At 36.3% G+C, this 14,655-nt stretch overlaps 1 protein-coding gene across 7 annotated transcripts in view; it reads left to right on the plus strand.

The window, feature by feature from the left end:
• Positions 1 to 14,655, plus strand: part of ASB5 (ankyrin repeat and SOCS box containing 5) — a 40,065-nt gene that overhangs the window by 16,369 nt on the left and 9,041 nt on the right. For 3 of the 7 annotated variants that reach the window (XM_027635594.1, XM_027635592.1, XM_027635596.1), the window contains one exon: positions 13,662 to 13,729. The exons of 2 other annotated variants lie outside the window; for them this stretch is intronic. In XM_027635594.1, coding sequence (XP_027491395.1) covers positions 13,672 to 13,729 — 58 coding nt within the window. In that variant the 5' untranslated portion in view covers positions 13,662 to 13,671. Of the gene's footprint in view, positions 1 to 8,428; positions 8,556 to 10,060; positions 10,079 to 13,661; positions 13,730 to 14,655 lie in introns of those variants that run through there. 2 more of the 7 variants (XM_027635593.1, XM_027635595.1) reach the window with 2 other exon arrangements.

Consider the following 14,655-nt stretch of genomic DNA (forward strand, 5'->3'; position numbering starts at 1 on the left):
TAAAGACTACTATCATGCATCTTCCTACTTTTACAGTTTTTGTCTTTTCTAGAATAAAGGATTTAACCTAGTCTGTCCTCCTAAGTCTTTTTTTCTAAGTCCTGGAGTTACTGCAGTTGCTCTCCTTTGGAGTTGTGCCAGTTCATATACAGTTCACAGACATCTTTACTGATGTCTAGTTCCTCGTGTTAAACAAAGTACTCCAGCTGAGATTTTATTAGCATAACCAGGGGAACTATTAGTTGTATAGAAGTGGAACAGTTATGTCACGTGCCATGTATATGATACCCTATGTAATACCTCCTGGAATGATGCTACCCCCTCATCAGTAAAGTATTATGGGTAGAATCTGTAGCCTATAAACCATATGTTACAAGAGAGTCGCTGTACTGTGCGTTTGCTTTTTCCTCTCTAAGAATAATACTTTGTACTGGTCTTCAGCTAACTTCATGCTCTCTTGGTATCAGACAATTTCTCCATTTTACTTGTCTGTTTTGAATTGTTTCCCTCTGAGCAGTTGCAGCATTTACAGTTTAGTGTCATTTACTGATTGGATAAAAATAAATACAGTATTCTGATATTCACAATATTAAAAGCCTGAATAGCACCAAATGCAGGACAGAACTGTGCAGTCTTTTACATTTGCTTAAAGTAAATTAAAGACCCATGTCCAATAAGCTATTAAAATTGAATGCTTTTTTTTTTTCAGTGAAGTTAGTGGTATTACTACCATAAAAGAATTAGATGAAAAAGGGATCCATTCTATTATAAAGGTCCCTTTCGCAGGGTTATTTTTAACTTTGGCACTAATTTTGTAAACACTCATATACACTTGCCCCATTGATTTCAAAGGGACTGATTAGTTGTTTAGAGCCAAGTGCTTTGCAATCTAGGACTAGAGCTGTGTTGTAAATAGGTTATGGTGCCTAGTGGGTTTTTTTTATTGTGTTGAACTGAACATTTATATATTCATTGCATTAAAAATTTTGCAAAAGTAAACATTTTATTAATTACTTTCTTAATGGAAAAAATCATAGCAGATGTATGTTTGTTCCATTTTAAAATTCTATGCCCTACAAACATATACAAAAATAAACTAACTTGCAAATTAACTTTGGGTATATTTAGCTCCTCAGCAGGCTATCTGCCATGATACTGATCTGCACAGTAGCATTTCTTCTCTCACAGTATTTCCAGACCTGTGAAGAGTTAATAACTCAGCCTTTTGTACAGTTGTTGCTGGATACAAACTGGAGGATCAAAAGTGACTTTTAGACTCTTCCTACTGTACCAACTAGCTGGTCATATACTGAAAGTACTCTGTATATGTGAGCACTGGGTTGGAGCTTCAGATGATTTTTATAGTTCAGTTGATTTAGGATGAGGTAGTAGTGCTATGGTATGAAGTGATTTCAAAGTGTGTGTATCAAATCTAAAGAACTAATTCATTGTCAGGTGTTTTGAGTCTGTAAGATATAAACTCTGCTGACAAATACTAGTAAGATCTTGGTTTGTATGGAGGAGTCCGTACTTTGTTACTACAGATAACTTTATAAAATGAGACATAGTTCCCATTCATACACTTTTTTATAAGGCAAAAAGTGTGTCTTTTATCAAAATTAAACCAGTAAGTCAGTAACTGTCAAAATGTGTTTAGCTAGAAGCAGAAGGTGATAAAGAGGAACCTTTTTATGAAAAAAGTCATTTTACAGAGGTTAACATAGCTTAAACAACAAAAAACTTGTCATGTCCATGTACAGATACTTGGGGTCTGCACAAGCTAAGTAGTTCTGACAATGTATAATTTTTCTTTAATATCCTTTTTTTAATTATATCAGCTCTCCACAAAAAAGTCTACTCTTGAATGAACATAGCAAGTTCTAAACTACCCATCTTTGTTATATCTGCCTTGACCAGGCATGGTAGGAAAGCTCAGTATGCTAGTTATTCCTAGTTATGCTAAATTAGACATCCACAGGGTTGTGGTATTTCAGAACTGAGTCCCCATCTTCTTTCAGGATCATGAGACTGCTAAATACTACAGAGCTTTCTGTTTCCTTCTCTTGTACACTGAGCGCTTCTTGGATGGACACAAGAAACTGATCCATTAAATACAGCTCATTAATAGGAAATAATGCTGTGTTTCACTGTTAGAGATCCACTATTTGGGAAGCTTGATTATGTTTTGAACTGTAGTGAATGATTACAGCAATTTTTGTGTTTATTTTATTCTAACAAGTTGCAATTGATAATGTCACTCAGCAACAGTTGTTAGGTAGGGAAGATAGGCATGAGGCATTTTCTCAACTTGCATTCCACAGAGATCACAGTTCTATTAATAAAAGCCATATAAGACCCCTACTAGCTTCCTGGATACAATAGAGATTCATTTAGCAATGACTGGAATATTGTATGGCATACCTATTCACCATACCATTTGGTGTAAGGCACCACATTTAGCATTTGTTTTTCATATACAGCACGTAAGCTAATGGTGTAAAAATGCTTAAGGTAGCGTGAATATTCTTTTTGAAAGTTTAGATGGAAGGGGTTTTTTTGATGGAGCTCATCACCTTCTCTTGTATGCTTTGCCCAGTATGACAAATGACTGCCAAAGACGAGTCATACTTCAAAATAAATCTAGTAAGACACTTGCTTAGAGTGAAGCAAATGACACCACATATCAGCAAAATACCAGAACCATTCTTTTCTGAAGAACATAATCTACCTTAAAGAGGTTTTGCTGAGAGTTATATGATGCAACTAGACTGGCACGGCCAGAACTGTGATATATTTGCAGCAACAAAAAGCAAGCACATCTGTTGGCAAGCATTTTACACTTACATTCAATTTTTACATTTTTTACATCTCTCACCTTAAAGAAGATTTCTGAGGCTACAGAAACTTTTAGTGAATATATATGCCTGTTTGCATGCGTGCCTCCCTGAAAGAAATGGATAACTTGTCATGTGGATTCCTTTGTGGGTTTTTTTACTCTTGTATATATGTCAGGACCTACTCAAGGTCCATGAGCTGTATTTTAGGGTTGATTTCATTCAGGTGTGACTCCTTAAAATGTCATTTTTCTGAAGATGGACCTTAACTTGTCACCAACCTAGGTTCTATTGGCTTGCTTGATGTGTACACTCAACTCATATGGAAATCCCCTTCATCAATTGATTTCTTTATTTTTCTGGATGAAATGAATAATAAGCTCATTAATTCAAATAAGTACAAAATGAAACATTATGAACTCTGATGTAGCTTAAAACCTGGGGGTTTAAAGGTAAATACCAATAAGACAATCCTGGAGCAATCTGTCTACAAGGCTCTAAAAAATAACTGGTGTTAAAGAAAAGCTGTAGAAAACTGTAGTACAAGACATACCATCTGCAATGATCTTTTTTGCGGTGGTGGAGCATGAGGCGATAGGGGAAGACCAAAATAGCATAACTCCCTGAAGGTGAAGTTCCTTCAACCAGAAGCTTCTTATGGCCAGGGTTCTGCTATTCACATTCCTCTCTTGTAGGGGATGTTCTCAAACATTTGCAATGCAGGCAAGAAGTGAGTGAACTTCTGCCAGGGTTAGATGATAATGGCTTGGGGGGAATTGCATTGCATGCCTAAGTACTGAGCTCTGTTCATGACTGCAGCAATGCTGGCTGGGTGGTCATAAATCCGTTGTGGCATGCTGCATCTGTTGCACTTGTGGATGTTACTCTTTGCCATGTCTAGAGTCTTTCTGGCAATAGATATGGTCACTGTGGCTGTTGGTTCACTGTAATTACCTGAAAATTCACTCTGGAATGCCCTGTGCTGCTCCCATGGTCACTACTGGTTTCATGCCTGTGTCTTTCTTCTCTGTCAATATCTGAAGCCCAGGCCTGCTTGGTGACTGATTTGCCTGAGTTCATCCACATGATTGCTGTGATTTGGTTTGGTTTACATATTAGCAAATATTCTATTTTACCCCTGCCTGTCTGCATGAAGAGTCTGGCAGGTACACATTGCAAATCCACAAGCCAATAAATGTATCATTGTTCTGTATGTGAATTCCAGGAGGCCTCAGGCAAAGCCTTTATAATATCAAAAGTTTAAATCTTTTTTCAATCTTCAGTTATGATTTCCAGCATCCAAGGATATGAGGTGTAAAAACTGTAAAAATCTCAGGGGAAGAGGTAGGAAAATTACTAGCCATCCATGCTTGTTGCTACCTTAATAATAATAATTTTAATTTCCAGCTAAGAGACAGTGATGATGTTGTATTAAGAATATGTAGTAGACTATTTTAGTGCTTATAGTGGCGTAAAGAAATGTCATTTTATGCATAAGCAACTAATGACCATTAAAGTATTATCTATATATCTGGTATGATATAGCTATGCTGTATTTGTCAAGATGTGGAGAACACAGGGCTGGTTGATGACACCAGAATAATACCTAAGCTTCTGGTTGACTGCTAATGACATACCAACACTGTACTTACCATGAAATATGGCTTGATGCAAGAATCTGTTTAAAAAAAAAAAAGTTATTCCAGTCGTTTCCCCGTTCTGCTGTTAGAGCTTTATCACTGTACTTTTGTGGTGCATTTAAGTTCTTTGGCATTGAGCCAGCACTGCAGAGTGTAACAGTGGCGAGTTGTGGCCTTGTAGGATGCTGTTTTTGTCAGTAACTACAGTTCTGTAGTTCTTTCTAAAAAATGTTTCATCTTGGCTTCTCCTACAGGGAGGAATGTCCAAGCTCTCTTCTGGTTCATTTCTGGCAATGTCAAATGGCAGGCCACTCCTGGGGTGCTGGCACTGTGCTGCAGGGAGCCTGTCTGTCATTTCCCCTTCATGGTCGTAGTCTGTGGATCACATCAACAGGAAGAGTCAGTTTCTAGTCCTGTTCCAGAATTTGATGTGGCACGTTCCATGCAGTCACTGTGACCCCCTAATAATCCTGGTCATAAAAATAGAGTAAACCTGAAAGTACAGAACAGTTTGGGAAGCAAGGTGGCTCATCAGCTGGCTAGCTTGAGAGAGTTGCACATAAAACACTGATTTGTGACATTTGAAAATAGTGCATTTCTGTCAAATTTTTCCTAAGATAGATTGGACTATCTATCTATAGGATAGATATTATCTATAACTCTATATGAGTTTGGACTATATTGCATTGGGCTACATCATGTGTTGAAAGGTGTGGGAGGTTTTGGGTATTATTGGTTTTATTAACACATTTTTTGTGTGTTACCACAATTGCATCTTTATAGTCTTGAAAATAGAATGAGCTCCCTGCTGAAAGGGAGGAACAAAAATTTCTTTCCACTTTCATTCCCACCTGTTGAGTACTGCTGCCCCTTTAAACTCAAAGCTACTTGCTGACATGGAAATGCTGAAACTCTACTGATGTTTCTTTTCATAAAAATCTGGATAAAAAAGATTTTGAAGGTTTTCTTTAACAGTTCTTCCCCTGTGTTGTAAAAGTCGAACAGAACTGTTAGTGAAATGTAGCATAGTGGGTTATTTAAAGCCTGTATGCTAAATTTGGTTATAATTCCAAACTCATCAGTAAAATTGTCCAGTTTCCTAACTCTTAGGCTGTAGTGTCTGCCCCTTCCCCTGGCTACTTTTTTGCAGGTAGCTGCATTGCTTCCATGAGTAACTGTAATCTAAATACTGTCCCTAATTGGTTGGTTGCCAACTCAGGTAAAATAATGGTCAACTGTATTTTTTACATGCTTGGACATCTACTTAGACTTCTGTTATAGGTTTTCTGGCAGATTTTGAAAGTGTTTGAATGTCTTCTATAGAGAAAAATCTAAAGAACAGAATCTGAGGAGTAGGCCCAGGTAGTTTCAAATGTTGATAGTTTTATTACCTTATGAAGTTGAGGAATACTGATTTTTATTTTGTAGCTAATGTAGTCCAGTGCATGGATGGTTGACTTTAGGAAGATCACATAGTAATTCCATGTCAGAAGTGAAACTGCAAACTCTGCTGTCTTACTGCATAGGTTTAACTGTATGTTCATCCACTCTTTATATTAATATCTCAAGTATATTTTTAATACAATTCCAGTTGATTTCTGATGCTGTTATAGCTTTCACTTTCTTTTTTTTTCTGTCTTGTATTTATGAACTGTTTTAATAGGACTTTTTAATGATTATTGCCTGTAGGATGAATGGTTGTGCCTAGCAGAATTTAGTCAAAAGTTCTTCTAGGGTCCTAAACTGGATAACTGAATAACTTTGCCTACTTCAAAGCATGAAAATACATTGCATTTTGATGTCCTCCAAAGTATTCAAAGTAACTCACTGAGTGGCAAAGTTCTATGTAATACAGATATTCTTCCTATAACCCATGCTTTGAAGGTAGAAGATTTTGGGGGTGATCTAACTCTATTGGTTCCTATGCAGTTTTCTGGACAAGAGTGAGCAGGTGATGCTGCTCCCCTTTGGGGTTTTCCTCTTTGAAGCCATGGCAGCTGTCTGTGTACCTGCTGGTTTCTTTGCTCCTGCACGCCACACCTCTGAGACTAGTAAGAGAGAACAGAGGCTGGAATATCTGTGGAAGCAAGCTGTATGAACGACTTCCAGGTTCGTGCCACTCCTGTAGAAGGACCCAGCTACATTCTCAGCTGACAACATCACCCAAAAACTCCTACAAAAAAAATGTAGGTTTTGTCTTCCCAGACCACTGTCAATCCCTGCTCTGCAGTTCCAGATGCTTTGCTTAATCCTGATCCTCACCACCTTCTTCTGAAAGTCCTGGGATTCCATTCCAAATGTAAAACTGTGATGAGCTTCAGAGCCTGTCAAGTACAGACATTGTCAGTGCTTATATCTCACCTGGAGAATAATGCTGATATCTTCCTGCTCAGACATGTGTGCACATCTTTAGTAAGCTTTCCTGTTAATTCCTCTTCCAGTATTCATTTACTTGAAGAAAGCATCACAAAGTAACAAGTAATTCTAGTATTTGAAGTGATATAATGTGCCATCTATAATGAGCGTTTTCTTGAAAACTCTTTTCAAGACTTAGTTGCAGGGTCTGATTGCTGGATATGTTGAAGTGTTTATTTCAGTCTGTGAGATAATCTGGTTCATTCACGTAAATAAAACTTGAGGAAAACAGGTGTCTGAAAGCTGCATAACATTTGTGAGAGTGCAGTTGTGTTCTCTCTTGTGAGAATAGCAGTAGCCCACCTGCTTCTGTTCCGTAAAGAGTGCAGCACTATTCCAAGTAAGGCAGTTCTCATATGCTGTAATTTCAAGGTGAAATTTGCAGCTGAACTTCCCCTCACCCTATCTAACTGTAATCTTGCCTCTGATTTTCTCTTAAAGAAAACCAAGAGGGATTTAGAAAATGTCATTAAATACCTGTGTATTATTTCAACATTTTAGGGATTGAGTTTTGTCAGGTACCTGAAAAGAGTAGTTTCACTAATTCAGTAATGCTGATTTGCTTTTAAAAAATTTAAAAGTGGCCAGTTTTTATATCTGTAGAAGAGGACAGTGATGAAATACTAGAAGGAACTGGCAGCAAGATAAAGGCAACGTTTTAACATGTTATTAGCAAAGAGAAATCACTGTCCTCTTTAATCATGCTGGAATTTTGTCACGGATTTGTTCTCTCTGCAGATTTCTGTTCTATAGTATCACTGTGATACATAGTCATGGACAAAAAAGTTCTAGTACTGTTTGGGGTATTTTGTTATTATTAAAAAAATATTGACTTGTGGTTCTTGTGAGAGGACGACAGCCTTACTTTCATAATGGGATCAGAATTTCAAAATAACCATTTTTTTTGTAATCAAAGCGTGCTTTTATTCAGGATGTAGTTTCCAGTTGATATTTGTAGAATAATTTGTTCCCAGTTTAAAATAACAACAGACAAAAAACCAGCAATGCTTCATAGTTTCATGGTTTCTCCTGAATTCCAAAATCCTCTCTTAACTGCACATTAAATATAAGTAAAACCTGATGCAGTAATAATTCTTGTTTCTATTCTTAAAAGTATTTCCATTCTGTTAAAATAGGTTTGGTTTTGTGTTTTAGGTTGCTTGGTATTCAGGCAGCAAAGCATTTGAATATTTAAGCTTTATGGATCTGTTTCTTTTTTTGTGTTAAATGATTAAAAAATTAACACCTTCTTTCCATTTAAATCATGTAAATAGTTAAGACTCGTGCTGTAGCTAAGCTGATTCTTTCTCTGTTTTAAAAATAGAAAATGCTAGAGCAGTCCTTCCCTTCCCCCACTCTGTAGTCACTAGTCCAAGCTAGTAAATGTTACTGAATGGATTTCAGTGTTGTAGCCATTCTACAGTAAGTACAGCAAGATCCTCTGTGAAAAAGCGAAAGGAGGAGAAAAGGTAGTAGAAATTCATTTGTGGATGTTCGTCAGACCGGAGTACCTGCACCAATGACAGACAAGCTGTCCTCGAGAAACAAATCATGACAACAAACACTGCTGTTCAGAGGAGCCAGAATCTCCCCAAAAGACGCCTAGAAAGTATAGGGGAGTGTCCTGCCAAACGGAAAGCTAGCTGGGGTATTCTGACCAGCCAAGGTTAGTATAGCAGCCATTTCAGAAACTGTGTACTGAAATATGCTAAGCTGACCCAATTTATGATGTTCTAGCTATAAACTGGGTGGGGTTTTTTTGGCTTTTTTCTTAGCTGTAATGTAAATGCATGCTTATGCTAGTGGCACTTTATTGTCTTGCATGGGTTAACAGAAGGGTGTTGAAGCTATTTTTGTTCTTTCTGCTCTCTTATCAGCTGATCAAAAATACCGTTTCTTGTTTATCTGCCCTATTTGTTTTATGCAAGAGTTTAAGGCTTGACTTACCCTGACTTTTGCTGTCCTGTCACAAGGTAACTGGATACTGAAGGTTAATTGTTTACAAGAGGGAACCGGGGAATGAAAGGAGGGGGAGGAGTAAACTTTACATATAACTTCATATGGAAAGAGTTTATAGGTAGCTGAAACAGGAGGCAATAGAGGAACTACATGTGACAGAATTATTGTCCTCTGCTAAGATACTAAAGACAAAGATATAATTGTAAGGCTTTGAATAGAGAAGTACTGAGAAGGTATTTAAGTTGCTTATCACTGACAGTTTCAGGAATGAGGAACAAACTCCATTATGATAGAAGTGTTTAGGACTCCCATTGCCTGTACCATGATTTCCTAATTTTTTCATAATACAAGTATGTAAAAGGGAGCATTGAGTAATTGTGAGAGTCTAAGAGGAATTTTTTTAAGAGAGTGGTCATGATTCCGCTTAAGATTGATGATGTTATAAGGTGTAGAGTGAAACAAAAAAAGAAATTAAGGAAATCAAACTTGAAATTCATGATAATATGTTATAAGATTAAAAACTGGAGATGTTAAAATAGCCAAGAAAGAAGCAGACAGGAAAGAGTGATTTCATATGCATGAAGGAATTATGAATTTACTATGTAGAATACAGCTATATGTTATAGGACTCAGAGTTATTCTTTAAATACCTTTGCTGATTTCCAGTACTTACAGTTTTAGAATTAAGCAATATTCAAGAATTTAAGCCCCAGTTTTCTTATCTTCTAAGCAACCATTCTACTGCAATGATACTGTAAGGTTGTATTTATTCATCAGTTTTAATATCCAGAGCATCTTTTGCCCTCATGTTGTTCACTGTTTGAATTAAGATTTCCTGACCTACAGAAATTTTTATTTATGGATATTTTAGCTAGTTAGGTCAGTAGTTCCCAAAAAGCTAGGACATTCACCCTCAGCTGAAAGGAAATTTCATAACAGTGTATTGTTAGTGTTAGCACTAGCTACTCCTTGATATGATTTATGTTTAGGCTCTCTTGCTATTCTTATAAAGAATTAGATACAATTAGTCTAGTTTTGAAATTCTGAGAATCACAGTAAAATATGAAAGTAAAATTTTCTGAAGAATTCACCTTAACATGGTCCAGGTACTTACAACCTCTTTGCAATTGCCAAACTGGGTATATATTTTTATTGATGGACATCTTGAAGTACTGAGAGGCTTCTGTTGCAGTTGAGACTTCTGGTTGTTGCGGTTCACTTGAATAACAAGTATGTCTTTTATCAAATCCGAAGGATGCTTCTTTCCTCCCTAACTATTCTCATCCATGGAAGTATCCAAACCTGACTTTACTCTGCAGGCACCCTTGCAGAACAAAGGAGGAGAGTCATACTTCAATGCAGTCTGTAAGTAAATATGCAGATTGGAAAATGGACCAAAAGTTTTGTGAGGAGTGGAATATATCATGATGAGATTTGATAGAAGGGTGAAAGGGTAGTCAGACTAGAAAAAGGTCTTCAGCCTACTGGTTTGAGGGACCACAACCAGGCTATTTTACCAAAATCTCCTGGATGTGACAAAAATCAACACACTAGGCTCAGCTTTGCTGCACAGTTGTGTACTGCTTTTAAGGCTTGGGATTGGGCCCTGTGCTGCATTCTCAGGCAGACTGGGAAGATACTGAGAAATCTCAACACATTTTGGGGAAAATTGCCTGTAGTCTGGATTAAGGCTGACACTGCAACTGACAAGAAAAATTATTCCAGACAGAAATCCTCCAAAGTCTGCACTCAGCTCGGAATGTCTGTATGCCTTTCCTGTCACCTTCTAGCTGGGGAGGGGACTGAAAAGCCCTTACTTTGTTTTAATGACTTGTCCAAGGAAATAAAATAACAGCTGAAAAATATTACCAGCTGCTCCACATATTCAGATCAAATCTGATGTGATTGAACAAGTTACTGAATTTGGAGGTTGATGTGATTTTACACCTTGGTACTCTAGCTAAGAAACACAGACTTTGCAAAGTCTAGAAAAATATTCAGACGGTCCTTCAAGAAGATGGAAAAAAGAAACTGTGTATGAGCAATGGAGAGGGTAGCTGTGCTTTCATGTGACAGGAGAAGGAGCCTGACAACTTCTTCCCATGTGTGCAAGGCCCAGCACAGAACCAGCAGCAACTGCTGCTGCTGTTGCCATTGTCTTCATGTACCATAATGTTGCTTCTGTTGGGAACCAAGCGAGCTGTGTTTGGATATTGCTGTTGTGGTTTTTTAGGCTTTTTATAGAGTTCAGTGGCTCATTTTTCTGCCTGAAAAGCTAAATTGCAGTGCCAAGGCACTCAAAATGTTCCCTGTGCCACACTAATTTGACCCTCTAATGCATTATAACCCAGTATTTGACAGAAACACAGTCACATGCTGTGCTCTTCAACAAAGCCCCTGCCTCCTTTGATGTGCAAGATGAATGGTGTTCTGAGAATGCATTAGGTTTACAGTCAGAAAAAATACACCCAATGTTTTCCTGTGTGTTGCAAAGGTTAGAAAGCTTGTAGTGGATGGTAGGGGAAAAGCGTTCACATTTTAATGTCCCTAAAAGCAAATTCTATTCTTGTCTTAGCTGTGGCACCTATGTGTTTTAAGACCAGTCACCTAACCTAAAAGTTTCTTGGCTCATCATCGTTATTATCTAAGGCTGAAATTTCAGAAGGTCAAAGCTCTCACAACCATAATTAAACCGTGTTTTCAGTGTACCCTCAAATGCTTAACTACTCAGAACAAAAATAAGCTATTAGATTGGTTTTACAATTTAAGCATTAGAATTCTGTCTTTTGATTCCTTAGTTATAAATTAATATGATGTTCTGAAGATAGATTCAGCAGGGGGCTTGAAGTATTCATTTGTTATTGGGAGGATACCATGAAAACGGGAATATAAAATTAGCAATGTTATACTTAGTTTATAGTTTGGATAGCATGTCTTAAAGAGCGAGAGATCCTGCTAGATATGGAGTTACAAAAAAATTGTGAATATTAACTCGTTCATTGAATCCAACAGTGGAATGGCAAAACTAATGTGTGGTCATGTAGTGCAGGTCCATCATAGAGAGACTTGTGTGAGAAAATAAATTTGCTTTGTATGGTTTTCAAGAGTAGGAAATTTTTGGCATTTGCATTTGAAATGAAATCCCCAAATTTTGAAAGTCTACCTTATGATAAACACTGGAAAGTATACTGGTTTGAACCAATCAAGTTTTCATTGTGTATATGCATATTTAATTTCTTAACTTTTAAATGCTTAATTTAAGATTCTTTCAATAGTTTTCAAGATCAATATCAGTTAAGTAGTTGACACTCTTCTTTATCCTAGGAGGGCTTTAAAAAAATGGATAGTTTTATAGTGCCACAGTAAAAATCTGTTAGATCTTAATTACATATACAAAATATCAGGCACTTTTCACAACTGAAGTGACTCGGTTGATTTTGGGACTATAATGTTGCAGAGTTTTTCTCCTGTAGTTATTGATGCTGTCTGTTGCAACAGTTGCCACAAACTGAAGGACTTGGAATACATCTTAAGAAATAAAAGGTAACAGTGCTTATCTTAATAAATAGCATTTGTTGGTTTTACAGAAATAAATATTAGCTACGACACTTTCCAAATACTCTGTTTCTCATCTCCCAATAATGAACTGTGTCAGGCTTCTGTTTTCAATTCTTCTTTGATGATACTGCTTCTTCTGAGGACTGGGACACAATCTATTTAGCCTTAGAGCAGTAATTTTCTTAAGTGCTGAGCTCTGGTATAAATATTCTCCCATTGAAGTCACTGAGAAGACTTTCATTCATTACACTTCTTCTTTTGAAAGTCCAGCTTTTAATGTACCTTTTGTAGTGGCTCAGGCTGTTTTGTATTGTTTTGTTTGTGAAGACGAAACAAATTTTTAGAAATAAACACAACAGGATGGCATGACTGAAGGTAATGACTCTTGTGAAAATATTTTTAGTTAGTATTTTACTACTATGATTACAACTGCAGGAATGACTTATTAATAATTGTAGGCAGTATAAAGGAGTGAATTTTGTAGGAATATATGAGAAAGAGAACATTAATGACTTAGAAATGGATCAAAGTCAGAATTGCAAATCCCCATTTTTGAGCTTTTTCACTGAGAATTATGTATTCACTGCTGAGAATAGCTGTCAACACCCCAATTTAACAAGCAAAGAATATTTTAGAAGATACTGGAGGAAATAGTGAACTACTAAAAGAAAACCCTGGTTCAGTATACAGATCAAACAGCATTTGAAACATGTTCAGAATATTATTTCAGATCATTCTTTTATATTATGTATATTATTCAAATTATTTCTTTTCTAGATATGAGTAATGAGTAAAATAACACACATACATTTGGCAGTGCTTCCCTTAAAAATCTATGTACTAACACTGATTTTTGAGGATATAAAACTGTCTGTTTACATGAGGTTTAGAAAGGGGGAGTTTTTTCTGCAGTTTATTCATATCAACTGAGTTTCTCTTTTGTTGAAATTCCAGTTATCTGTCTTTGAAGGCAAATGCACTGATACTGGCACTTTGAGAAGTTGTTATGATAAAAAATGAAATGTGAAAAATTAACAAAAACAGCCACAGTCCTTTAACATAAGAAAAGAAATGGGCAACTTGTACACACTCATATCTTCGAGCTATGTTTACTGAAGGGTGAAAGTTCATATTACAGGCAGCTGCTGATCTCCTTCCGAACATAGCTGGAGTGTATTAAGAATGGCCCAACTAGCAAGAGCAGATTTTTTTTATTATTATTTTATTTGGGTTTTTTTTTTTTTTTATTTTCCAGATTGAAAGAAATGAGTAGGATTTATAATTGCAGTTGGCTGGAAGTGCCATGGGGAGATGGAGATTTAGGTATCGTATAATGATTTGTAATTTTTTTTTAACTTCACTTGTTAATACAGTGAATATATTTAATCTTTCTTGTTAATGGTTACAAAGCAATAATGCTTTGTAATAATTTGGCCTCCTGGTAAACTATACATCAGACAACTTGGAACTAATGTGGCTTAGAGATCCTTTGTATTCATCATCTGTCAGAGACAACATCAGTAGGGAACTAATGCATTAACAATTTTGGAATAGCCTGTGTTTGCTAATACTGTTGTTACAGACACCAATGAATGAAAAAGTGTCCTTGTTTATATTCTTGCTAATGCTTTCTAAGTGAGAGACATAGTAAGTTTGTAGATTAGCAGAAGGCAGCAATCTAGGCGAAGAATTTAAGACACCTTTGTTTATTTGTGATATTTATTCTTACCCCTGTGGTATTTAATAATTAATTACTATGTATACCAACCAATCAGTTGGAATGTAAATTTTTTTTCCAAACTTGGTTGGCACAAAATATTTCTGCTTATAGATTTTATTTGCAGAAGAGATGATACAAGCATTTTGTATTTAATGGATTTACCATTAAATACATCTGGCTGACAGATATCTCTACATGAAGATAGTTTTATAAGGTAGGTCTATGTGCCAAACAGAGGTTACAACGGGATCTGGCATAATTTTATTCTCAAATGTCATTGGAGTAATTAACAGACTTCTTCTGATCAATCCAAGAATGAAGGAGGTGAAGGAAAGAAAGGTGAAAAATTGTTGTTTTCAGATCCTACCTGCATCTTTGTTCTATTTATACGTGGCTATAAACATGTCTGAAGTGTGATTGTATTTAATGGACAGAAAAACTCCATGACACAATTTTATAAGATGTTTTTCTATATAATTAGTTACGTTTTTTTTTCCGTAATTGAGTAGTATAAACTGTCAAGAGAGAG

Source organism: Corapipo altera, unplaced genomic scaffold, assembly GCF_003945725.1.
Source record: "Corapipo altera isolate COAL_440 unplaced genomic scaffold, ASM394572v1 22b, whole genome shotgun sequence".
Taxonomy (NCBI): domain Eukaryota; kingdom Metazoa; phylum Chordata; class Aves; order Passeriformes; family Pipridae; genus Corapipo; species Corapipo altera.